This window comes from Oratosquilla oratoria, chromosome 33 (genome assembly GCF_046742065.1).
Source record: "Oratosquilla oratoria isolate Oo_2021 chromosome 33, ASM4674206v1, whole genome shotgun sequence".
Lineage (NCBI taxonomy): Eukaryota > Metazoa > Arthropoda > Malacostraca > Stomatopoda > Squillidae > Oratosquilla > Oratosquilla oratoria.
Window position 1 is genome coordinate 5744953 of NC_134809.1, and position 25023 is coordinate 5769975.

General features: G+C 46.9%; 1 protein-coding gene across 1 annotated transcript in view; it reads left to right on the forward strand.

Moving 5' to 3' along the window:
- Positions 1-19449, forward strand: part of LOC143017726 (uncharacterized) — a 41685-nt gene extending 22236 nt beyond the window's left edge. Inside the window, exon 2 of the mRNA XM_076172511.1 lies at positions 11715-19449. Coding sequence (XP_076028626.1) covers positions 12157-14919 — 2763 coding nt within the window. The 5' untranslated portion in view covers positions 11715-12156 and the 3' untranslated portion in view covers positions 14920-19449. The remainder of the gene's footprint in view (positions 1-11714) is intronic.
- Positions 19450-25023: the final 5574 nt, after the last annotated feature.

A 25023-nucleotide genomic window follows, 5' to 3' on the forward strand; every position in this document is an offset into this window, starting at 1 on the left:
CGTCCTGTCCTGACCACTTGTGGCTGGAGAATAGGAGGGGGAGGGGGGTTAAGGTGACGTCGGTGATGAAATTGAAAGGTATACTGAAAGCTATGGGTGGGAACGAGTTCACAGAAGGTCTTGGGTGGGGTTGGGGAGAAAAGGTGGCTTGACAAAGAAGGGGGAGGGAAAAAGCTAATAGCCGGGGGTTGGGAGGGGCGGGGGAGGTTCTGAGCAAAGAAGAAGGATAAAAAACGATGAAAGAGGGTGTAATAACACGGGATGAAGTGGCCTTGATGTGGGGGAACAGAGGTTATAGTCTATGGGTGAGTCATGAAGAAGAGGGTGATGCTTGGAAGTAGAAGGATCTTTGAATTTGAAAATTGTGCTGGAGGAAGGTAGGAAGTCTGGGGTAAGATACACGGAGGATGAGAAAGAAGGTTATGAACCTACGCCAGAATTCGCCCTACATGCACCCACAGCCTTCATCTTTGCCCAATGCTCCTGGACTGCCGGAAAATCGGAGGGGAGTGCGGGATTCGAACTGACAACTAGGCGAACGCGAAACAGGCAAACACGCTTCCTGTCTTACCTTTCACAATTTCTTTTCCCCTAAACCTCTCTGCCCCTTACCTTAAACTACAACAACAATGGGTGGAGGATAAGACTATGAGGAAGGAGTGAGAAGACTGAAGGAGAGAGAAAGAGAGAGAGAGTCTGTCTCTATCTGTGTGTGTGTGTGTCTGTCTCTGTGTGTGTGTGTCTGTCTGTCTGTCTGTGTCTGTCTGTCTGTCTTGGGTACGCAGGAGGAGTCTGACAGGCCAACCGTGTCCTCTTCTTGTAGCGATGGACTTGGCCCAACGGTCGTGCGGGAAGACCCTACGAACGTAGTGTGTACGCTCGCATCTTGATTCACTCCGTGTGTGCATGTGTGTATGTATGTGTATGCATGCGTGTGCGCATATATCTAATTGCCTAATTGTAGTATAGAGGAAAGGAACAACGCTCGTAGGGTTCTGTCTTGTTCTCCAATTGTTACACCGAAGATAAAAATTTATTGTTTACATAATTGTATGTGCGTGTATGTGTGCGCGCGCATGTGCTTTGGGCGATGTGCTGTTCATTTTATAACAAACAAGGCCATGTGTGCCGTTACATTAACGTTACCCGTTACAACATGTCGCCCGCTGTGCGTCATATCACCTGATACACATTCCGACAGGGATCTAACTATCGTATTCAGACATCTGATAGATAAAAAAAAATCCTTTCACTGACATGAGAACGACAAAGGCGGAGAGAGTTGGCAGAAGGGGGGGGGGAGGAGGAGTGGAGGAGGAGGAGGACGGTAAATGTGGTGTATCAGTGACTCATTCTTGGTTGACTTGGTCTGTCGTCCACTCTCAGCGATGGCTGAGTCATGACCTCTTACCTAAGATGAGGCAATCATGTTGACCTGACCTAACGTGACCTGGTCACTGGGTGGCCTTGGAGCAGAAGCGACCTTACAAATGACGTAAGTTGATTTAATAACTGGGGTGGGGGGGGTTAGCTGGGAGTAGGGAGAAGGTGTTGGAAAGATGAGGCAAAGGGAAGAGAGAGGGAGACGAGGAGACCGGAAAGAATGGACACTGAAGTGAAGATTAGGGATTATGGAAAACTGTAATGTTATAACACATTTGTAAACTGTATATTTCGACTACTATCTGTAGTCCTGTTCAGCAGATGAGGACTACAGATAGTGGTCGAAATATACAGTTTTCCTGTACTTCTGATATTTCTCCGATAGTGGGTTTCAAGTGTACATTAGGGATTTTGTAATGAAGAAAGGAGGAGGAGGAGAAGATGGAGGTCACGAGGAGAGTGGGGAACCCATATCAAGCCTTGCAAGTAACCGATTCGCTTTGCGTTTTCTGTCGTGGTCCCTTTCCCTGAGCACGTGAGCTGGAGACCAATTTGGAGGGAGAGAAGTGGGAGGTAATTACAAATAATGGTAAGACAGGTGCACCCTTCACGAGAACGATTGCGACATTGCTTTTGTAACGAGAGAACGCTTCATCAAGGCTCGCACCAGAGTTCATATGGTGACTAAGTCAGCCGGTCGCCCCCCTTTTTTTTAATAACCTGCCTCTGATGCCATCTTTGCAACACCTGCTGGGGACAGGTGTCGAGCCAAAGACTGCATTGGCTCATCTCGAGTAGTACACACACACACACACGCTCTCTCTCTCTCTCTCTCTCTCTCTCTCTCTCTCTCTCTCTCTCTCTCTCTCTCTCTCTCTCTCTCTCTCTCTCTCTCTGCGTGTGTATGTGTGTAATTTCTATTTTTCCTTCGTATTTTTCTTGCTATTTCCCCTTACTTTTTTTCATTTATCTTTCTACAACTACATATTTCATTTCCTATATCATTTTCTCTTCATTACCTTTATCTTTCCTTTTCACTTTTCTCTCGTGGTGGGTTAGCGCATGGTCTCTCAATTTAGTGTTAATTACCACAGGGAAAGGTAGAGAGTTTGGGTGGAAGGGGGCACGGTCAGGGACCGGGGGGGGAGGTGAGGGAGGGTGGTGTAGAGGGGTTAGGTAGTTTCAAATATATTTGACTGAGCCTCAATTTTGCGATAATTTTTTTTTCTAGAATTTCGTGTCACTTATCCACTGTTTACCTGGCGCCGTAAGAACCATCGGAGTACGAAAGGCAAAGGTGATGGCTTTGGTTCTAGTAGGCAGGTTTTTGGCTACTGTGATGGGTGCAGGTAAAGTATGTGACCTATCCTATTTGAACGTGTCCTACTCCAGGAAAAAATTGAAACTAGGTTAGTTTAGCTTAGGCTAACCTAACCTAACCTAACCTAATTGGAAAGGTAGGCCACATACTGTACAAAAGAGAAAAAATTGTAGGCTACATACTATACCAAAGAAAGTTTGTAGGCCACATCCAAAAGTTAGACCACATACTATACCAAAGAAAACAATTCGTAGACCACATCCAAAAGGTAGACCACATACTATACCTAAGAAAACAATTCGTAGGCCACATCCAAAAGATAGGCTACATACAATACCGGCAGCCTGTGATGTATAGTTTGTGTTGGTGTTGTGTTCTCCTCTGATGAGGGGTCACCAGGCTTCACCCGGGTCGTAAACCTTAGTGCCATGAGGTCAAGTTTTGATTACTCTTGCCCAAAGTTGGACAACAACCACCAGACCTCGATACGTCTTCGAGGGTGACCTGAGATAGGTGTCGCTTCATGATACCCTGAACTGCTGCATAGAGGAGGGAAAAAAAAAGAGAGAGAGAGAGGACGAGGAGGGGGTAGGGGAGTGTATTGGTATGTTTTGTTGTACTCTCGTAATAGTATGAATGTGTGCGTACGTACGTACGCGGATATGTTCACTCACCCACACGCACACCCTCTCACACACCCACCCATCCTCTCACCCACACACACACCCGTTCACTCGTCCTTGTCCACTAAGGATCATTTCTTCCCGTCATCCTTCTCAGGTTACTGAGTCGGCACTGTTTTCCATCCTTTTGCCAGTTACCGGTGCTTTTCTCTTGGGGTGTGCCGATTAATCGGCATCGGCAAGAATCGGCACTTTTTTGGTGAATCAGCATGGGCGAGAATTTATTTATTTATTTATTTATTTACTTGTTCATTTATTTTTTTAGAATCGGCATAGTCATCGGCAGATTCTCAAAACAATGCCGATTCTTGCGGATGCCAATTCACAAAAAAGTGCCGATTCTTGCCGATAACGATTAATCGGCACACCCTTACTTTTCACCTCTGCGTAGCGACACCCTCTGGCCGAAATTCTCGTAGGTCTGAGACGCGTTCCCACACACGCCCTTGCCCCCTTCTCCCTCCCCCCTCAACCCCGCGGTCCTCCGCCTTCATAGCGATCCGGTCGCTAATCCGGATGAGAGTCCGCAATGTGACCGAAAGCCTTCCGAGGCGGACACCGACCGACCGTCCGGCCAATTGAGCCTCTGACCGCCCGCCACGGAGCCTCTCCATCAGAATGGACGGTGAAGAAGTGGAGGAGGTTGAGGAGGAATGGGCGGATGTTGGGGAGGATGGAGGGACGTTGGGAGGGAATGGAGGGATGTTGGGGGGGATATGGAGGTTGCGGAGAAGTGTGTGGAGGCTTGAGGGGAATGTGTGGGGGCTGGAAGGGAGTGTGTTGAGGCTGGGGGAAATGAGTGTAGATTGGTGGTTGGGGTAGATAAGGATGGAGAATAGAGGGCAACAGAGACCAAGTGTTAATGTCCATTTCCTCTCTTTTCTTCTCTTCTCTTCCCTATTCCTCTCTTCGTGAACCAATTAAATCGAGCGGAAGACCATCTCAGGGAAGGTTTTTTGAGAAAAAAGTGTAATTGACTTAGGGAAGTTGTCAGGATATAAACACCCATACTCTCCGACCTTTCCCCAACTCCGCACCCTTCTTTCTTTCTCTCTCTCTCTCTCTCTCTCTCTCTCTCTCTCTCTCTCTCTCTCTCTCTCTCTCTCTCTCTCTCTCTCTCTCTCTCTCTCTCTCTCTCTCTCTCTCTCTCTCTCTCTCTCTCTCTCTCTCTCTCTATATATATATATATATATATATATATATATATATATATATATATATATATATATATATATATATATATTCCCTTCCCGTCTCTGTACCCCTCCATACCATTCTCCCCCCTTCCCTACCCTTCATACCGCGTCTCTCTCTCTCCACTCCTTCTCGTCTCAACAACCGAGTCGACCCGACCCAGCTCGGGGCCAGGTCGGGGGGTGGGGAGAGGAGAGGGTGTTCAGGGCGAAGGGGGAGGGGGGAGGGGGTCAGGCCGAGGTCGCCACCACCTCCTCTCCTTTGTTGTTGGCGGCTGAGGTCAAGTCAACTTCTAAGCAGCCGCCTCTCCTTTCCGCCTTCCCTCCCTCCTTTACTCCCTTCCTACTTTACTCCCTTGTTCCCTCCCTCCCCTTCGATCCATCCTTTACCACCCTCGTTCTCTCTTGTCTTCTCTCGTTCCCTCCATCCTTTACCCCCTCCACCCTTAGTTCTCTGCTCCCCCCTTCCTTCGTTCTTTTCCCCCTCCTTTCTTCTTTCATGCTCTTTCCCTTCCTCCTTTCCTCTTTCTCAACCTACCGGCTACACACTATCGCCCTCCCTCCTTTGTCTCTCTGCAAGCCTTCTTCCCTTCACTCACCATCTTCCTTTCATTTCTCCCTCTCCCTTTCCTCCACCTCTTCATTATTTTCCTTCTCATATTTCTTCATCTCCCTTCTCCTCCCACTCCCCCATCCTTCCACCCTTCTCCCTCTTCCGTTTCTCCATTCCCTCATTTTCTTTCGTTCCTCTCCCTCCCTCTTTCACACCCACGCCCGCGTTCTCGATCCCCACGCCCATGTTCTCGCACTCTCCTTGCCCACGCCCTCACCCTCAACTTACGTCCTCACCCCAACAGACTCTCTCTCCCTCCCTCCCTCCTTTCTGCGTGCTTCCGCTTTTGAATGCCCAAGCCGATTGTGTTCTTGAATGTTTGCCTTCCTGGTCTATTGACCTTGGATCTTTCTTCCAGGCCCACGCCCACGCCCCTTGGACCTCTCTCTCCTTCTCTTCCCACCCCCCTCTCCTTCTCCTTAACCCCCACTTGCTTTTCTTGTTCAGGAATGTCTTCTTGGCCCGGAATGGTAATGAAGTTTGTCAGAGAACACGTTCCATCTCCGCTAAACCCCACGGAATCTCCTCCCTTACGGTGGCTCGCAAAGCCTCGGATTAACTCGGCACGCCTCGGCCTCGACACAAATACGGTTATCTTTCGAATTCAAATCCTTTTAACGAACTTCTTGGGTGTTGCTGTCCAGACCTCCCAGGCGTCTTCGTGGGGTGCGTTCTGGTTTCTGCTTTCTTATGTCTGAAACGGATTAGATACGTACAGTTTCTGTGAATGTCCTATCTTGAAGAGATAGTGTCTGCAAATTGTAAGAAGAAACTGTCGAAGAAAGCTCTGCGGTCTCAACATTAAAAGAAAAAAAAATGCAAATGCGTTCTTCTTGATTGGCCACAGCGCTGATGCTCCAGAGAGAAGAAAAAGAAAAATCCGAAAACGACAAAAAACAAAACTGGCTACCTTAGAGTTGTTTTCTTTGTGTGCCAAGACCTCCCGGAGAGTCGGCAGGATACCGTTCTGTGTATGCATACATATACACTTCCTCCCTCAACCTGTATGGGCTACTTCGGAGTTCGGTTCCTTTTCAAGGAAGACCAAGACCGGAACGAGACTGAGGTCAACAGTTGACCTCACACTCGAGAGGCGCTGAATCATCCTCGAAAGGATGAGTGTACTAGGTCACTGTTAGCATATACTTAACTGAAGAGCCCTGCTTCTAGTTATTTTAACCAAAAAGGCTTAACTACTAGTTTAGCAAGTATTAAAATGTTCAAATACAATTTAGCACTAGTGATAGTGTTGACTTTCAGACTTAAATCAAGATAAATGTTCATAAGTGTTATTGTACGTGTGTGCGCGTGCTTGTATGAGCGTGCGTTTTAGTACATACGCACCTACTACATAAGTGTTTGTGTGCGTGTTCGCGTTAATAGTGCGAGGGTATTAGGGGTTTGTCGTTATGGCCTAGAGGGGATCATACTGTAATTACATTGATCTCTTGTTAATGACCCACGTTCAGTCCCCCCTCGCTAATCAACTCCTCCCTCCTCGCTCGCTTCCTTTACATCTTCAGAATGTAGTTTCGTCTTGTGTTGTGAGATTGTCGTGTTTTATTGTTTTGTGCTGTGTATTGTTTGTATATTTTTATATCGTTTGGTTGTATTGTTTTTCTGTGTCGTGTTTGGCCATGTATCATATTTGGCCATGTTGTATCATGTTTGGCCATGTTGTATCATGTTTGGCCATGTTGCATCATGTTTGCCCATGTTGCATCATGTTTGCCCATGTTGCATCATGTTTGCCCATGTTGTATCATGTTTGCCCATGTTGTATCATGTTTGCCCATGTTGTATCATGTTTGCCCATGTTGTATCATGTTTTGCCGTGTTGTATCATGTTTTGCAGTGTATAGTGTTGTGTCGTGTTTTGTTTTGCATTATATTCTGTTTTGCAGCCTTGTATTTTGCTATGTTGTCGTGTTTTGTCTTGTATCATGTTTTGTGGTGTTATGTCGTGTTGCATCGTGTTTTGCCGTGATGTGTATTACTACTTTCTTCTTTCCTTCCTTTCTGTCCCTCATTCTCTCTCCCTTCCTTCCTTCCTTCATCAGTTCTTCTGTTCCTTCCTCCATTCTTTCATTCACTCGTTTTCGCTCTATTTCTTTCTCATCGCACCTCACCGTCGCCCTACGTCTCTTAGTCTTTGTTCTAACATGTATCCCCCCTCACCCATCTCTCCCATACCACCTCTGCCCTCCCTCACTCCCCTGCTACCTCGTACTATCCACATCCCCTCAGATCCGACCCAGTCCGACCAGTGACGTCATTTCAATTATCTCAAATCCCACAATCCGGGAATTACCGGGCTCTCGTCATTCCCGGATTAGGTAACCGGTACGAGGCAGGTGACGTGAGGCCCTCTCCTGGAGCCAGCTCTGCTGTCCGGGGGGCTGCAGCGGCCATCCGGGACATGTAGGCGGGCTGGGTGGCGTCTGGGTAGGGACGTGATGGTGGTCGCAGTCATCATCGTCTTCGTCTTCGTCAGGTGTGGGCAGATGGGCAGCGTCTGGACTGTTCTGATCCCGGGCAGGCGCCCAAATGGTCATTAAAAAAGGAAGAAACCCGCGTCCGCGTGCCGTGGATGATGGAGATGTAGAGATCTTGCCTGGAGTGAGCGGCAAAGGAGGAAAAAGGGGGGAAATGATAAAGGGAAAAGGAGGCAGGAATAATGGATGGATCTGTCTTTGAACCTAAAGGTTTTGGGTGAGAAGGTAGACTGGCGAACCATCTCGCAGCAGGCAACCAATCCACATTTCTCTTCAGAGAGGTTACCTCAAGGGGAAAAAAAAATGAATTTTGAAATGTTTAGAGACCGACCCCATGTTTTTATTTAACTATATATTTATTATTTATGCATTTATAATTATTTTTTTTTTACTAAGGACTTTTTTCCGATCACGTATTACAATCTGTGAGGAGTTAAAATTATATCCAATACACTATCACCTGCTATGACAAGTGACAGTGCATGTTACTTCAAATTCCTCGCCTGTGACTTCTATCTGCTTGCGTTCATTTTTATATGTCAACGCGTTACCTACATGGTGATATCGCCATAGGGTGAACTAATTTCTAAAACAAACTTGAATCTCTTAATGGCTCCTAAAATACTTCCAAAAAGATCACCTGATGGTTTTTGTTCAAGCTTTGATATTTTGTTTCTACAAAGAAGAGTTTGTTATTCGTCCAACGGATTTAATTCTACTTAAAAGTAGGTTCTAGAAAGGTAGAGATCCCCCCCTCCCTACTTTAAGGAGTCTAGGTTCTCCCGCATAACCTCCCCTATCCTCAAATATTATCCGAAATGTTCAAGTCGCCGTGGTAAAGGTACAGGCAATGGACACCGCGATATTGGGACTGTTGAATTTCGTATGGTAATACTGTACGTGATATTTTGTTTTCATCTATCCATTTATTTATATTTATTTACTTGTTTATCTATTTACTAGTTTGTTTAATTATATTTGTGCCTTGGCATATGACATGAAGTGCAGAACTGCAAAATAAACAAATAGGTATTTGTAAATAAATGAATGGATACATACGAATAAATCAAAACAAATAAATTAATAAAAACAAACAGGATGTTGATCCTCTTGGGGCGTAATCTTATGTTTTTACACTTGGACAAGCAAACTTGTTTGTCAGTGTGAGGAAGATCCATCGAGAAAGAGGTTCCCTGTCGTATTCAAACGTTATCACGTCATCAGTGGGTAACGGCTACGACAATTATGAAAATTGCCTAAACTTTAATAATAGTTTACCAATAACATTCCGTAATGCTAACAATCTCCAATAATAACACAAATCTTATATAATAGCTTATTTTATTATTATCATTATCATTATTATTGCCATAGACATTAACCAAAGTCGTCTCGTAATAGAACCAATCTCGTTAAAGACGGTTCCATTACCTTTTCGAATGCAGTCGCTGATGGAGGAGGGGCACGGAGAGGTGGTGGTGGTGGTGGTGGCAGTGGGAGTTTCTATTCGTAAAGGTAAAGGTTTGATTACTGGGTGGGATGGTCGCTTTGATGTTGGGTATTAGCTCAGTGGCGATGTCTCAGGTAGATGATGAGTTAATGTATTTTCCTAATTGTAGTATACAGGAAAGGGGCAATGCTCTTGTGGTCTTGTCTCTTCCTCTTCAATTTTCGTACCTAATACGTGCGTTTGTGAGAGTCTTGGCTTAATTTTGTTTCTGAAACTGTCTTAACTCGTCGTGAATAGGCACTGAATGAAACCCAGCTGTGTCCCTGAGGGGAAGAAGGGAGGGAGGTGAAGCTAGATGGACACATCACCCGATGTGACGCAAATGAAGGAGGAACTGAACATGGGAAGGGGGAAGCGAGAGCGATTATGAGATGGATTGGAGGGAGCAAGAAGGATGGGAAGAGTTTGAAGAATAGTGAAGGGAAAGGAAAGGGGAAAGGAAGAGGGGAGGGGAAGGGAGGAAAAGGGAATGGGAAGGGATGAAAAGGGGATGGGAAGGGACTGAGAAGGAAGGGGGAGGTAATGGGAGGGGAAGGGGAGGGGAGGGGAAGGGAAGGGAATGGGAAGTGAAGAGAATGGGAGGGGAAGGGAAGGGGAAGTGGATCTCATGCCTCGCCTCCACTCTCGTCCCTGCCCTATCATGCCTTCTAATCATCGTCCAATCAAATTCTCATCATCGGCTCCTGTGGGCGCCGCTTCTCATCATCATCAAAGCCTCTTTATTGTTCTGTAGCAGCCCCGAGGCATCTCCTGGAAGCTATGAGCCCGTCTATAGTTGGCCGACACAAAGTCCACTGCCACGATGTCTCTCACACTCCGTTTTCTTTAGTGTTGGTCACCATGGGCTGCTGGTGACTGCCACGATACATTCACAAGATTTCTCTTGGTAGATCACGCGAGGCTTAAAACAACTAGAAGTTTCCTTAATGTGGGTAGAATCCCATATTGGTAGTTATGAAAAAATAATAATAAAAGGCCAACAAGAATGATCGCCTAGGTCTGCGGGTTGACTGATCATTCGTATGAAAGACCCTGAGTGTGTGTAGTAGTGGAGGAACAACAAAACTTAAATGCAGCTTGTGTATGTATATGTATATGTATATATATACTAGTCCTCTTTTAGTATTATGTTATTATTAGTATCATCAATAGTATTAGTACTATTATAATTTTACTATGCCGCTACCCGCCCGGTCTATTGATCCATACATGCTTACTGATGTCTCTCTAGACTGAATATAACATCAGATAGTAAGATTACACATCAGTGTGTGTGCGCGCGCGCACACATGGACAAGCAAGATAAAACCGTGGGGGGGAGGGGGTGTATGACCTCACTTGACACGAGGCGATAGACGTCTATGATTAGATATTTCGTTCGTGTGTTTGTGGAATTGGTCGAAATGTGTATCTTGTGTGTGGGGTGGTGGCGTGCGTGCATGCGTGTATAAGCATGTACGTGGATCATTTTGTGAATAGTTTGTGTGGGTAGGGAAGCACGGAAGCCTCTTCGGGCGAGACCTGTGAATGAACGAAGTGAGAGACGCGTACATGCACGTGCACACACACACAAACGCACACGCACATACACACATAAACGCACACGCACATACAGCCACACACTACACATGCACACGTACATAAACGCACACGCACATACAGGCTCACACTACACATGCACACGTACATAAACGCACACGCACATACAGGCTCACACTACATATGCACACGTAAACACACACGCACATATAGGCGCACGCTACACATGCACACGTAAACACACACGCACATATAGGCGCACGCTACACATGCACACGTAAACGCACATACACCACACATGCATACGTAAACGTACACGCACATACACCACACATGCACATACAGGCGCAAACACACCACACATGCACACGTACACGCACATATACATATATACATACATGCATAAGCCCAAGTGTCGTGTCAGTAATGCAAGAATAGAGTTGAACATTCTCTTGTACGTGTTCTATATATAATATATGCAATCTTCTTCTCCCATTATGAGGAGTTAGCCAGTCTAGGCATGCACCCATCACCCACCAATTTACTTCCACTTTTATCTTAGCTTTTTTTGGATGAAGAGTTACCCCTAAGAATAGTGTTAAGGTGATGGCACACTTGGCATTTCTTGCTAGAATGCTACTTGCTTTTGCTACTTTGTTTGGGTAAAAACGACGTCGGATACTATCTTGTTTTTTCTTCAAATTTCAAAATGTCACATTATTCTTGAAGCTGAATGACGAACTAGGGAGTTAAACCTATAAGAATGTTAGATACATTGTTGGTGATTTTACGGAAGTCTAGAATATTGCAACCGAAGTCGTTTCTACTCAGTGGCAAAAGTAAGTATCACGCTAGCCTAGTGTGTCGCCATCTCTAGAAATGTTATAACTATGAGCATGCTCACCTTTATACCTCACCTGCTCGAGAGACTCGAGTTGAGAACGGAAACTAACGTTACGGTGTGTCTTCTCTCACAGGAAACGCCCCGCCGTCGATCTACCCACCTCTGAAAGAAACCCTGCGCTCCTATTGGCTGAGCCGCGACGACGATGACGTGACGACACAGTCTTCAGCGCTCTGTGATTGGTCGGAAGGGTATTCTATCTGCAGACAGCGATTGCAGATAAGTTTTAAATCATGAAATGTATATTCTCTCCGGTTTTAATAATTAAATTCGAGTAAGAGAAGACTGAAGTTGACATTTAGTGGAGATTGTGAGATAGAAAATAGCACCAAAATCAACAGCGCGCTTCAGAAACAAACCTGGCGGTAAGCGAGGAGTGGTGACGTCACGTTAGTCTTGCTCCGACCACGACAGCGGGAGGACGTGTCGGTCTGTGCTCCTGCCCACACCTCCACGCGCTCTTCCACCTGTCTCTCGGACATGTGCACCAGCTAACCCCGGCTAGCTCCGAGGTGATGCGTACTCGGAATAAATCTTCTCTCGATATGACGACGATGCCCGGATACAGTGTTGTGACCTTACGTGCCGCGATGATGATGGTGATTGTGATGTGTGTACTGTTAGCCGGCCCCGCGATGGGGCGGAATCCTGACGGGGGTGGACGTAGAGGGGACAAGTGTCTGCAGATGACCACGTGCTCTGCGGACAAGGGCGCTCGCCTCGTGGAGGCGCCCAACTGGAAGACTCGTTCGTGCTTCTGCGACGACCTGTGTGCTCGCTACGGCGACTGCTGCAAGGACGCGAATGCTTACAATCCCGAGGAGCAGGCCAGGAACAAGGACGTCTTCGCTTGTGTCCACATGAAACAGTTCGGTGACGTCTACATGCGTGGACACTGCGCCGTGGACTGGGAGGACGCCGAGGTTGCCCGCTTGTGCCAGGAGGGCGACCCGAGTACGAACTCTGAGAGGAAGGACCCTGTCATTGACATGCCCGTGACGAGTCTCTCCTCCTCCGTGACTTACACCAACTCCTACTGCGCCCTCTGCAGTAGAGAGGACCCGGAGTACCTAGTCCGTTGGACGCCACAGCTGGATTGCCCGACGCTACACGATTACCATCGTAGCTATGGCAACCTGACGAAGGAGTTCGTCAAGAGGAACATCACGTACAACGATGTCAAACTTGCTTGGGGCTTGGAGGTTGACGGGTCCTTCCATACCTGCTACGTGGACCCTGTCATGCCGGAGACTGTAGTCCACACTATCAGGAACTGCAAGAAGTCCATTTCCACCTGTGCTGCGAACTGGACCGACGGGGACGTGGCCGAACTCTGCGCGTCGTACACAGCTGTGGTGTACAACTACGACACGTCCTACCGGAACGCCCATTGTGCCACCTGCAACCGGGTGAACGAGAACGCTACGTCTTGTTCGAACCAGATCTTCACCAGGTTCCTTCCCTTCGACGACTTCTCCCCCGTGTCGTTCTCCCTCCTCCTCGACTTCAGTGACCCTAACGGAGGAGGCTTGGTTGGATCCTCTTGTAGGTCCTCGGAGATCTGGGACCCATTCTTCAAGAAGTGCCGGGACGTCTTCTGCGGGAGGCCTCAGCATGAATACCGTAACGGCAGGTGTCTTCCAGCTGGAGATTTCAACTTGGTCTCAAGTACCAAGCCTTCCTATGTTCCAGAGGCGACTACACCTTTATCTACATCGACTAACGGAAGCGACACTACCGAGTCTTCCACCACGACAGCAACACCAGCACCACCACCGCCAACAACGCCAACAACAACAACAACAACTTCTGAGGAACCGTTTGCAAAAGGGAACATTATAATCTTCCCCGATGAGACGTCACCCTCTCGATCGGAGTCTTCGCAGATGAAAGAACTGCCGTCGTCGAGTACTTCCACATCTTCTTCAGCCTCGCAAACTCCCGATGATTCGGCCTCCCCGGCGTCTTTGAGTGTTACAGATGCAACTCCTTCAACTTCATTTTCGAGTCCAAACTCCTCTACCCCATTTACGCCCTCTGAGTCTACCAACGCTCTAGTAGGGGTCACGGAAACCGAGGCTACGGAGTCTCCAACAGAGGCAGAGACTCGGGCGCCTCAGACCTTGAATTGTTTGAGGCTCTTCCTACATGAGGAGGATTTCGAGAGGAAGCCCAACAATACGATCTTCGTCGAAAAGTACCGGAGGACGTACAAGCCGGACGAGTACGAGACTCACCAGGACGGAATCCTCGTGTGCGCCCCCGAACTCCAAGTGGACAAGTTCTCTGCCACCATGGCCTGGGTCACCATCGTCGGCCTGAGCATCTCCTCCGTCTGCATCGTCCTTCACCTCTTGGCCTTCGTCGTGGTGCCCGAGCTCCGAAACCTGTCGGGGAAGAACTTGGCGTCCCTATGCGTGGCTCTCCTGACGGCGTATGTGGCCTTCATCCTCGGACAATTCGGAGAGCCGGGGAAGCCGGAGTGCTTCGTGCTCGCGGCCGTCATGTATTACTTCTTCCTTGCCTCCTTCTGTTGGATGAACGTGATGGCCTTTGACATCTGGAGGACGCTTCGTATGGCCACTTCGGAGCTGCGCGTGTCAACAGGGCGCCAGTGGAAGAAATTTGTGGCCTACTCCTTCTACGGGTGGATCCTTCCAGCAGCGGCTCTCGGGACGCTGGTGGCTATCGATCTCCAACGCCCCGAAGAGGTCTCCCGAGCCTACCTGCCCATGATGGGAGAGTTCCGCTGCTGGTTTGGGCAGCGGAAGGCGCTGCTTGTGTTCTTCGCTGCGCCTTTGGCCACCATCATGGCCTTCAACATCATCCTATTCATCTTCGCCGTAAGGATGGTGGCCGCCAGCACTCAGTCCACAGCCAAGATGACCTCCTGCTCACCTCAGCAGCAGGACCAGTTCAAGCTCTACATGCGACTCGCCCTCCTGATGGGGCTGACGTGGATCTCGGGTATTGTCGCCGGCTACCTGAACCTTGAGCCGATATGGTACATCTTTGTCGTCCTCAACTCCTTTCAGGGGCTATTCATCTTCTTGGCCTTCACGTGCACACGCAAAGTTTGGCACTCCATCAGGGGTACCTTCTGCGACCGCCTCAGTGTCGGCCCAAGGGCCTCCTGGAGGGCCAACGCTTCCTCGGTCTCGACTTCTTCGAGGAAACAACTCGACTCTCGAGACTCTAACGACTCTCATCTGTCACACTCGTCTCACACTTCCATTTCACACCTTACGCCCTCGAAGACTTCCGTGGAGTCACTCTAGTCCTCAAGAATGCTTGTCAAGTGTCTACTCGCACATTTTCCCGGGTCATGTACGTGACCCGATTAGAAACCCAAAGATTTTTTTTTCTTTTGCGTTGGGGGGTGAGGGGAGGAGAGTTCCTGCTGAAGGGTGAGGTTCACACTCAGAGGGCCGAGAGACTGTCAAGGAATCCCCCTCACCTTCCCCCACAAGATCTATTTGTGTTAGTTCTATGAACTTTTATGAATTAAGTGAACTTTTGTGTACCTCCGACTACTCGATATGTGGTCTATTCAGAAGAACCCACATTGTTCTTTATTCTTGAGTGGTCTGTGATTCTCCTGGAGTTGGCTATAGATTTTTAGGCTTCCCTCTTAGGGCTAAGGTGAAGTGAGAACTGTTTACCACGAATGTGGTAGTAAGAACCAAGAAGAAAGTGTCAAGTGATAAAGGTAATCGTTCCAGAAAGTGTCCACACCAATCTTCAGCCCGCACCAGAACAAATAAAAGAAAGAAAAACGATGGAGTAGTAGTTCGAGTGTTGAGACAAAGAAGGAATTGCCTTGTTTGTTTAGTTTTGTGATAGTGACGATGTCCGCACAAGTCCTCCCGTCTTTTAGAGTTCATTCATGCCCTTCCTTGTCAAGTTCACCTCTTAGTGTGTGACATGCTTGTCACGCCCAGGGCACTGACTGTACACCAGCAATACCTAATAAGTTCCATGAAAGATCCAAGTCCATGCTGGAAACTAGCATCCAGAGGCTAACACGCTTGTTGAGTGCTAACTTTACAATGTGTTACATAAACGCACGTGCGTGCAGGTATTCGAGATAGGGGTAAGGATTGAATCCTGTGCGTGTGCGTGCGCGCGTTGCATATGTGTTCGTGTTGATCATAAGTAATTAGAAGTAAAACATCCTTCCTCTTCAATGTACACTGGTGGCTTAATAGGAAGTGTGGTGGTTTCGCATTCGATTAGTTGTGGGTTCGAATCCCGCACTTCCCTCAGATTCCCAGATGCGAGTGTTACTTGCCCCAACAGACTAAGTGCACAGGGCGTAGGCTCTTCAGCTTATCATCCCTCCCCCCCCACTGCCTCCTCTCCTTACCACTCCATGGCACTTTGAAGATAGGAAGGATAATGATGTTTACTTGTACTCTTGTGGTCTCAAACATGCTCTTGTCGATGCACATTCGCACAGACACGCACACTTGCACTGACGTAAACAAACCTACTCAATACAGTGGCGGCATTTATATATTTTCAAGTTAAACAAACAAATTGAAATACCTCAAAGGGCGGACTTCAGCCTAAAATCTTCCCCTTTCACACTTAAAATTGTTCCTCGCCAAAATAAAATGTATAAAATTTGTCTTCGCTAAAATAGAATTCGTAAAGTGTACCGCCGTGTTGAAGAGGTTGATACGTGTTTACATTAACCGCAGGGACGTTCAGGCCGTTCTTTTCGTGTCGTTCACACGTTCCCGAGATGTTTGTACTCGTGTTCTTACACTTAAACACACGTTCAATCATCAGTACTCTGGTTTGGTCGCGTGTGTACAAGCTCGTTAACTATTTGTACGTTTTCTTGTACAAGTGTCTGAAACTACATCAATAGAGCCCCATAAACACGTATACACGATGCTGTGCATGCACTACGTGTGTTCGTGCGTGTGCCTATTTGTATCTAGTTGGTGCATCTATGTACCATAAGGCTTCTTCACTCTTGTAAGGTATGTGGCCACATGAGGCGTGCATCCCATCATTTATTCATTTCCCTTCTATCTTGGCTTTTTATTTATCAAGTTAAATATGCAAATACATACGCACGCACGCACGTACACACGCATGTAGGCGTGTACTCTCCTCAAACTCACTTGAACTCGACATGTGACTAATCATCGACCATATACAAGAGTAGGCAACCGCACAAAGCGCATGCGCAGTGACACACATAACCACACATGCATACCATATAAGGATGCGCAGTTTTTTCCAGCTTAGGCCTAGTCGATAAACACTATACACACCTGCACATCGATGTACGAACGCTCGTGGAAACGTATTCTTGCTGGCGTGTACACGGATGTACGTACATGTGCACTGTACACACGTGTGTGGACATGCTTGTAGGTGTGTATACGAAAAAATGGAGTCCAGGAACCATGATGGTGTAAAATGCACAGGAAAAAAACTGGTAATTTAATCCTGACGGTTCAAACCCTGTCCGGGGTTCGTCCTCAAGGGTTATAGTAACCCCTGAGGATGAACCCCGGGCAGGGTTCGAAACGTCGGGATTAAATTACCTGTTTCCGAGTCCGGTGCATTTTACTTGTAAAACACACAAACACAAACACACACAATGCACGTCTACACAAGTGTACACACGTGTAAGCATGTGTACAGCCACAAGCAAATATTCCTGCAGGTGTACACACGTGACCCACATGCATGTGCACACGCGTACAAGACCGCGTACAGTCAGAAGCAAACATTCGTAAGGGATAGGTCAGCTACGTATACACATGACTGAAACCATATAACCTCGTGACCCTACTCGAAGTCCTCATCAAGGTCGTCTTCATACTGCGGCCAGTGGTTCGCCTTTCATCAGCAGCATGTGTCGAGGGTGATGCGAGAGTCCCATTTCGAGGACGAGGTAGTTGTTCGGTCTTTAAGGACGACATGGTTCCATCTCGAGGACGACATCTGGAGGAGAACGGGAAGGTTGGTTGTCGAGGATGACGTGAAAGTTGGATATCGAGAAAGTAGTTGATGGCTAACTCTCTCTCGCTTGATGCTTGAGGCTTGTGTGGAGAGTGATTCTTCTGCAGCATACTCCACATCATGTGCTTGTGGAGGATGGGAAGGAAGCTCTCTCTCCTTATAAAAGTGGAGCGGGTGTGTTCCCTCCACTTGTGGAGTGGTTTTGTGGGAAAACTTTTATGTGAGCGGGAGAAGAATGCCTAATCTTTACATGTAGGAGTAAGGATTTTTTTCATGTATAACATAAAAGATACACAGGAGAAGTGTTTAGGTCGAGAATGCAGCAGTGTCACGATTTATAAATGAAGAGGTGTTTTATTTGTTTATACATATTAAAGGAAAGGATGCTCTACCTTACGCTGCATGACGAGAAGAATTGGTTGGACTGTTAATATCTTTTCTCCCACGTGGAAGCAAAGAAAAGAACAATTCCTTAGCTTCTAGGAGCCGAGGCTTCTAGTAAACCTAGAAGTCTTGCTTTGCCGCTTTGAATCTTCAAGTTCCTTTCTAGTTACCATCCCATCCCCTTTTAAAGGATAGGGAATATTTAGTCCCCGGGCACACTGTGTGATGTCCATATTATATTCATGTTTGTATTTTATTTTTTTTCCTATTTTGAGCTCGCAAATGTTGCAGCTCATGAATTCCCAGGCATTTGTTTGTGGCAGGCATGAAGTCCTTGAATTTCTGTACGTGTGTGTTTTTTTCCTAATAGTGAATATTGTATGTTTTGATGAATTTAAAGTTGAGCTCCTCTATCTGCCCCACATTGTATTTAGGTCATGCACGGATGTGCATCCGGTCATGTGGCCGCAGATTTCATAGTTTCCCCCCGGATTTATGTTTCCACTGTACCAAATCTGAGTTTACAGAACAACCAAAAGACCGTAAGCGTTAACAAGTTTTCGCAGACAATATTTTACTTTTAAGCATGTCGTAAATAACGAACAGTACGCCCATGCGTACTTTTGAACTGACAAAAACCTGTTAACGTTCAGTTTTGTGGATGTTGTGAAGACTCCTTTGTGTGTTTGTGTGCGCGCGTGTATTTAGCCACAGCCTCTCATAGTATATATAGATGTATAGATATATATTTCTTATAAGCTACAGGCCACTCTTTTCAGAGGTAAAAGAGAAATGATTTATTCTTTTACCTGCATGTAAAAACCACTTTTTAAGGCTTCTGAAGAAGTGTGCAGCTTTCGTAGATCAAGATTTAATGATCAGCCAGTACTTTTGTAAGTCTTTGGTCTGTATTCTTAACCACTGAATCTGAGGCCCCCAAAATTCAGTAAATATCGCCAGTTTCCCTATAAACATACGATCGTTTGTCATAACAGGGTATGGCTTCAGATTCTGAATTTTTATTTATCTATTTTTTATTTTTTCAAGGATAGAGGTTTTCATCCACCCACAGCGGGGATAGGAAAGTTGCTAGGTCTATCAATATCCACAGCAAACCCACCTACCCTTGCACTCGAAACCTGTTTTTTATATCCATATACCTGCAAGTCTTAAGTGTATATATACAGTCTATGTAAGTGAACCATATGTTCACATATACCCAGGTAACACATGTACGTATGTGAGTGTACACTTGCTCACACGTATACAATTTTTTCTTTGCAGAGTGTGGGTAGGGTTAGTAGGATGACTAAGTGGTTCCTGGCTGGTCTCCTGGTCAATAAAAGTGTAAATAATAAAATGTAAATAATGTATGTAGTCGTCCTCTCGTCCATTGTGATCGTACAATGAAAACCCAATAAACGAATGTGATGTATCAATCCGTCTTTTATTTCAAAGATACCTGGAGAAACCAATATATAAAGAATACAAAATAACCATCGTGCTAGAAATGGTAAATGGAATTTGATAAATCCATCAATAAAAAAAATGTTAACCCAACAAAAATCTTAATTTGGAAATTGGGTACAATTTTTGACAACTCGGGATGATGGTACATTTCGTAGTATATATTCTGAATAAGATGAGTCGGTTTTATGCAACTAAGGTGGAGGTAGGGGGTGTCGGACTCGAACCTAAAAGTAGAGTTTCGATCGAACCTGACGTTATTCGCGCCGGAGACTTCCGCCTCGGATGCATATGGTCGCCTGTTCTTACTCAAAGCTAAACCCAATTGCTGCATTACCACGATGGAGAAATGGAAAACACTTTGGAGGGTGAGAACGTGTTGAAGGTTGGTTACACTGGAGGTTGAGAACACTTTGGAGGACAAGAACGCGGTCTTCATCCTTGAAGGTGTCCACTGCAGGACAACCGGCCTATCTTCCTCGAGACGATACAACTTCTTGAATACAATTGAAATAATATTGTCAAGTTTTGAACAAGCGCCCATGGACTGGTGTTGATATCGTAGGCCTGTCAGAGGTAAGTACTGAAGGACAAAAACTACAAGGGTGTAAATTATTCAAGACATTTGACATTTATTCTTTATAATTGCCTTGTGTAGTACAACGGTAGGGAAATGTACGATTGCATAAACACGTATATTAGGAATGCTAGATAAATTTGGTGAATTTACATTAGACGAAAAGGAAAGTTTTTAATTACTGTATGTTAAGAACTGAACAAAAATAGTACCTCATCAGAAACTGGGTTGTGGGTGTATGAGTGCTGATTGTGCTTTATCATGTCTCAATGTAATTCTAGGCTGATGAATACATATTCAGACTTGAGAGATACTGAGTGATTTGAAGAAGGAATTCTCCAAGTAGATACAAAGATTAAAAAAAAAAAAAAAATTCTACTCGAAAGTTCAGAGGAAAAGTTGAAATTGGTGAAAATTTTGAAGTTCACGAGTACATTTTTTAGATGCTAAAAACCGACCAATGATATTGTTGGAACATGATGAGGATTTGTGCATGTATGTATGAAACGCAAAGATTAGTCACTGTATAATACTAGCGATAATCTGCAGATGTGAGACGTGAATACTGACGAGAGGAAATGGGATTGGGCAGGGAAGTTTGGCAGAAAAGATGATAGGCGGTGAAGAAAATGTTACTGACTGGACGCCGCGAGATGGGAAGGGTAGTAGAGGGAGAGCAGAGACGTTGGAGTGTTGAGAATTTTCCAGGAGTGACGTGGCAGAGGGTGGATTCAGGAGATCTAGAATAGATACAACCTACCGTTCAACGGATCTTAGACACGATGCTTCTGTTGCCTGAGGAATGTCTTAACACCTAGCGGCCCTTCCTTCCTCCCAGTCTTCACTCTTCCAAAGGGATCACCATAAAATACTACCGTTAGTTTGATTCACAGAGAGGAGGACGCGATGTCGAGTGTGCTGGTCGCTACTGTCTACAAAACAACTTTCCCCACAACTGAGCACAGAATTTGTTGAGCAAAGACGGCCGGGAGCGACGAAAGTCTACAAGGAAACTCGCCCGATTTCGCAACCGAGCGGGGAGGAAGGCGATGAGTTCACCTTCGAAGTTGGGAAAGAATATCGGTTCGCATCCAAGGCACTGTTGATGGTATCGAGGTGCCCTTGGTGGGATACGGACGCCGAAGTCGTTAAGGATGTCCGACGTGAAGCAGGACTCTGAATGACTACTGGAAAGGCAGGGAAGAAGCAGCGAATAGAAACGAAGTTAGAGAGCCGCCGTCCATTTGTCATGAGATTTCGTCTCGGAATCTGCAAAAAGGCGGATTCAGGACTAAGTGGGACAACACGATCAATCGTCCACTTCTCCTTTTTATCATCTTTCCTCTCCAACTCCTCAGTCCTCTCCCCCTCTTCCACCTCCACGTCCCTCTTCCCCTACTCTTCATTCTTTTCTTCTCCTCCCTCTTTCCCCCCTCTTCTTCCTAATCTTCCCCCGCCTCTCTTCTCCTCTCCTCTCCTTTCCTTTCTCTTTCCTCTTCTCATCTCCTCCCCTTTCCTCTTCTTTTTTCATCTCCTCTTCCTCTTCTTCCCCTCTTTCCTTTTCTCTTCCTACCTCGCGTCCTCTTTCCTCCTATTCTTCTTCCTTTTCCTCCCTTCTTTATCTTCTCTTCTTGTTTATGTTCTTCTTCCTCTTCCTCCTTCACCTTCCACCCTTCTCTTCCTCCTTCACCTTCCACCCTCCTCCTTCTCTTCCTCCTTCACCTTCCACCCTCCTCCTTCTCTTCCTCCTTCACCTTCCACCCTCCTCCCTCTCCTCCTCCTTCACCTTCCACCCTCCTCCTCCTCCTCCTCCTTCACCTTCCACCCTCCTCCTTCTCCTCCTTCTTCTCCTCCTCCTTCACCTTCCACCCTCCTCCTCTTCCTCCTTCACCTTTCACCCTCCTCCTTCTCTTCCTCCTTCACCTTTCACCCTCCTCCTTCATCTTTCACCCTCCTCCTTCTCTTCCTCCTTCACCTTCCACCCTCCTCCTTCTCTTCCTCCTTCACCTTCCACCCTCCTCCTTCTCTTCCTCCTTCACCTTCCACCCTCCTCCTTCTCTTCCTCCTTCACCTTCCACCCTCCTCCTCTTCCTCCTTCACCTTCCACCCTCCTCCTTCTCCTCCTCTGACCTTGCCCCCACGTCCATGACTAGGTCCGTCATTCATAGAAGGATATTAATGATCGAGGTAGGAGAGGGAAAAAGGGTAAGAGGAAAGAAATGAATCTGTAGTCTTACGTAATACCATAGAAAGAATGGAAGTAGATGAAGAGATAAGGATTAGAAGAATGGAAGGTGGAGGAGGAAGAGAATCGGATAACAAGAGAACAAGAGGAAGTAAGAGGTGGAGGGGAAATAAATATGGAAATTAACATAAAAAGAAAGAAGAGAAAGGAATGGAAGATGGGGCAAAAGAGAAATAAGAGAGAGGGAAGAGGAAGAAGGAAATGGAATACAGAAAAGAGGAGAAGAGAGACGAAATAAAGAGGACCATTAGCAGCAGGAGCAGAAAAGGGAGGTTTAAAGGTGGGAGGCGAAACAAGGAGATAAGTGGAGTGGAAGGGAGGGAGGGAGGAGGGGGGCATGAGAAGACCTTCAAGCAACATGTCTAATCAACCTCAGCCCGGATGCTGTGTGCATGCGTGTGTTCGTGTGTGCATGTGCGTACGTACGTTTGCATGTGCGTATGGGTATATATGTATGTGTGTGTTTGAGTGCATGTACGTTTGCATGTACGTATGGTTATATATATGTATGTGTATGTTTGCGTGTGTATGTGCATGTTTGTACGTGAGTGTGTGTGTGTGTACGTGACTGTGTGTTTGTGTGTGTGTATGTTTTAGCGTGTTTACGTTTTAACGTGTGTGTACGCTTTAGCGCGCGCGTGTGTGTGTGTGTGTGTGCACGCGCGTGTAGGGAGCGTGTGTGTACGTGTGTAGCTGTTAAGATTATCCTGGCGTACTTCTGAACCTTCCTGTTCATGAGGGCTTCCCCCTCTCCCTTCCCCCCATGTTTCTCACCTGCTCCCCATCTGCCCTACATAGACAGCCACCTGCTCCCCATATGTTCCCAGCTTACTCCCCTCTTCCCTCCTCCCTTCGCTAGATCTCCCTCCAGCCTTCTCCCACGTATCTCAAACATCAGACACCACAATTGTTTTTGTTCCCGTCTTCCTTCATCTGTAATGACGGATTGTTCTTAATCGTCGTGTCTCCTCCTCCTCCTTGTCTTCCTCTCACTCCTTCTGTCGTAAAAAAAAAAAAAAAAAAAAAATCCTCGCTCTCTTCCTCGTTTTTTTTTCTCCTCTCACTTTATCTGAATCATCCTCTTCCTTGTCATCTCCCCTCCTCATTATCTTCTTCCTCCTCTTTCTCTTCTTATTTTTCCTCCTTTGTCTTGCTCGTCCTTCCCTTTGACACATTCTTCCTTTATTCTTTGGCCTCTTCACCCTCGCCCTCCTCCTCTTCCTCGTCATCTTTCTCATCCTCGTTATCTACTCGTCACCCTTGTCCTCTTCGTTCTCGTTCTTGTCCTCATCCTCCTTGTCGTCATCGTCGTCCTCCTATTCTTCCCCCCTCCTCGTCTTCCTCCTATTCTTCCTCTCACTCCTCCTCGTTCCTCTCCTCCGTCCATTGTTTCTTCATGAAGGTCCACCTCAGATGAGCCTTGTATCATCATCAGCAGCAGCAAAGCTTCCTCCCCCTCCCCTCCCTTCCCTTTCCTCCCATCCCTGCCTCTCCCTCACCCCGCTTTTAAAACTCGATTAACCTCACGACACACGTGCTTCTCCGACTACCCCCCCCCCACCCCAACCCACTAACCTCCCAAACCATTTCTTTTGGTCCCACTTCGACCTCTTATTTGAGGGGTCGCCTCTTAAACGAATGAAATCGCTCTTGTATGAAAATAAAATTGATAAAGTATGACACTGTGGTTAGAGGATTTGTTTGTTTATTTTGTTGGGGATAGCCTTTTAATTGGATAGAGCCACCTTCGAACGTTTAATAAATACTGACACTGCAACTAGAGTCAACGTGCTACCGGTGCCGTTCGTGCTACCGGTACCGTTCCTGTTACCGGTGCCGTTCCTGTTATAGTTACCGCTCTGTTACCGGTGCCGTTGCTAATACCGCTGCCGTTCTTGTCACCGCTGCCGTTCCTGTTACCGCTGCCGTTCTCGTTACCGCTGCCGTTACTGCTACCGGTGCCGTTCCTATTACCGTTGCCGTTCTTGTTGCCGTTCTTGCTACCGGTGCCGTTCTTGCTACCGGTGCTGTTTCTGTTACCGCTGCCGTTCTGGTTACCGCCGCCGTTCCTGTTACCGTTGCCGTTCTTGCTACCGGTGCAGTTGCTGTTACCACTGCCGTTCTTGTTACCGTTGCCGTTCCTGTTATCGCTGCTGTTCGTGTTACCGGTGCCGTTCCTGATATAGTTACCGCTGCCGTTCTTGTTACCGCTGCCGTTCTTGTTACCGCTGCCGTTCTCGTTACCGCTGCCGTTTCTGCTACCGGTGCCGTTCCTGTTACCGGTGCCGTTCTTGTTACAATTACCGTTCTGTTACAGTTGCTGTTCTTGTTACCGGTGCCGTTCCTATTATCGGTGCCGTTCCTATTACCGTTGCCGTTCCTGCTACCGGTGCCGTTGCTGTTACCGGTGCCGTTCTTGTTACCGCTGCCGTTACTGCTACCGGTGCCGTTCCTATTACCGTTGCCGTTCTTGTTGCCGTTCTTGCTACCGGTGCCGTTCTTGCTACCGGTGCTGTTTCTGTTACCGCTGCCGTTCCTGTTACCGGTGCCGTTTCTGCTACCGGTGCCGTTCTTGTTACCGCTGCCGTTCCTGTTACCGATGTCGTTCTCGTTACCGCTGCAGTTACTGTTACTGCTGCCGTTTCTGCTACCGGTGCCGTTCCTGTTATCGCTGCTGTTCGTGTTACTGGTGCCGTTCGTGCTACCGGTGCCGTTCCTGATATA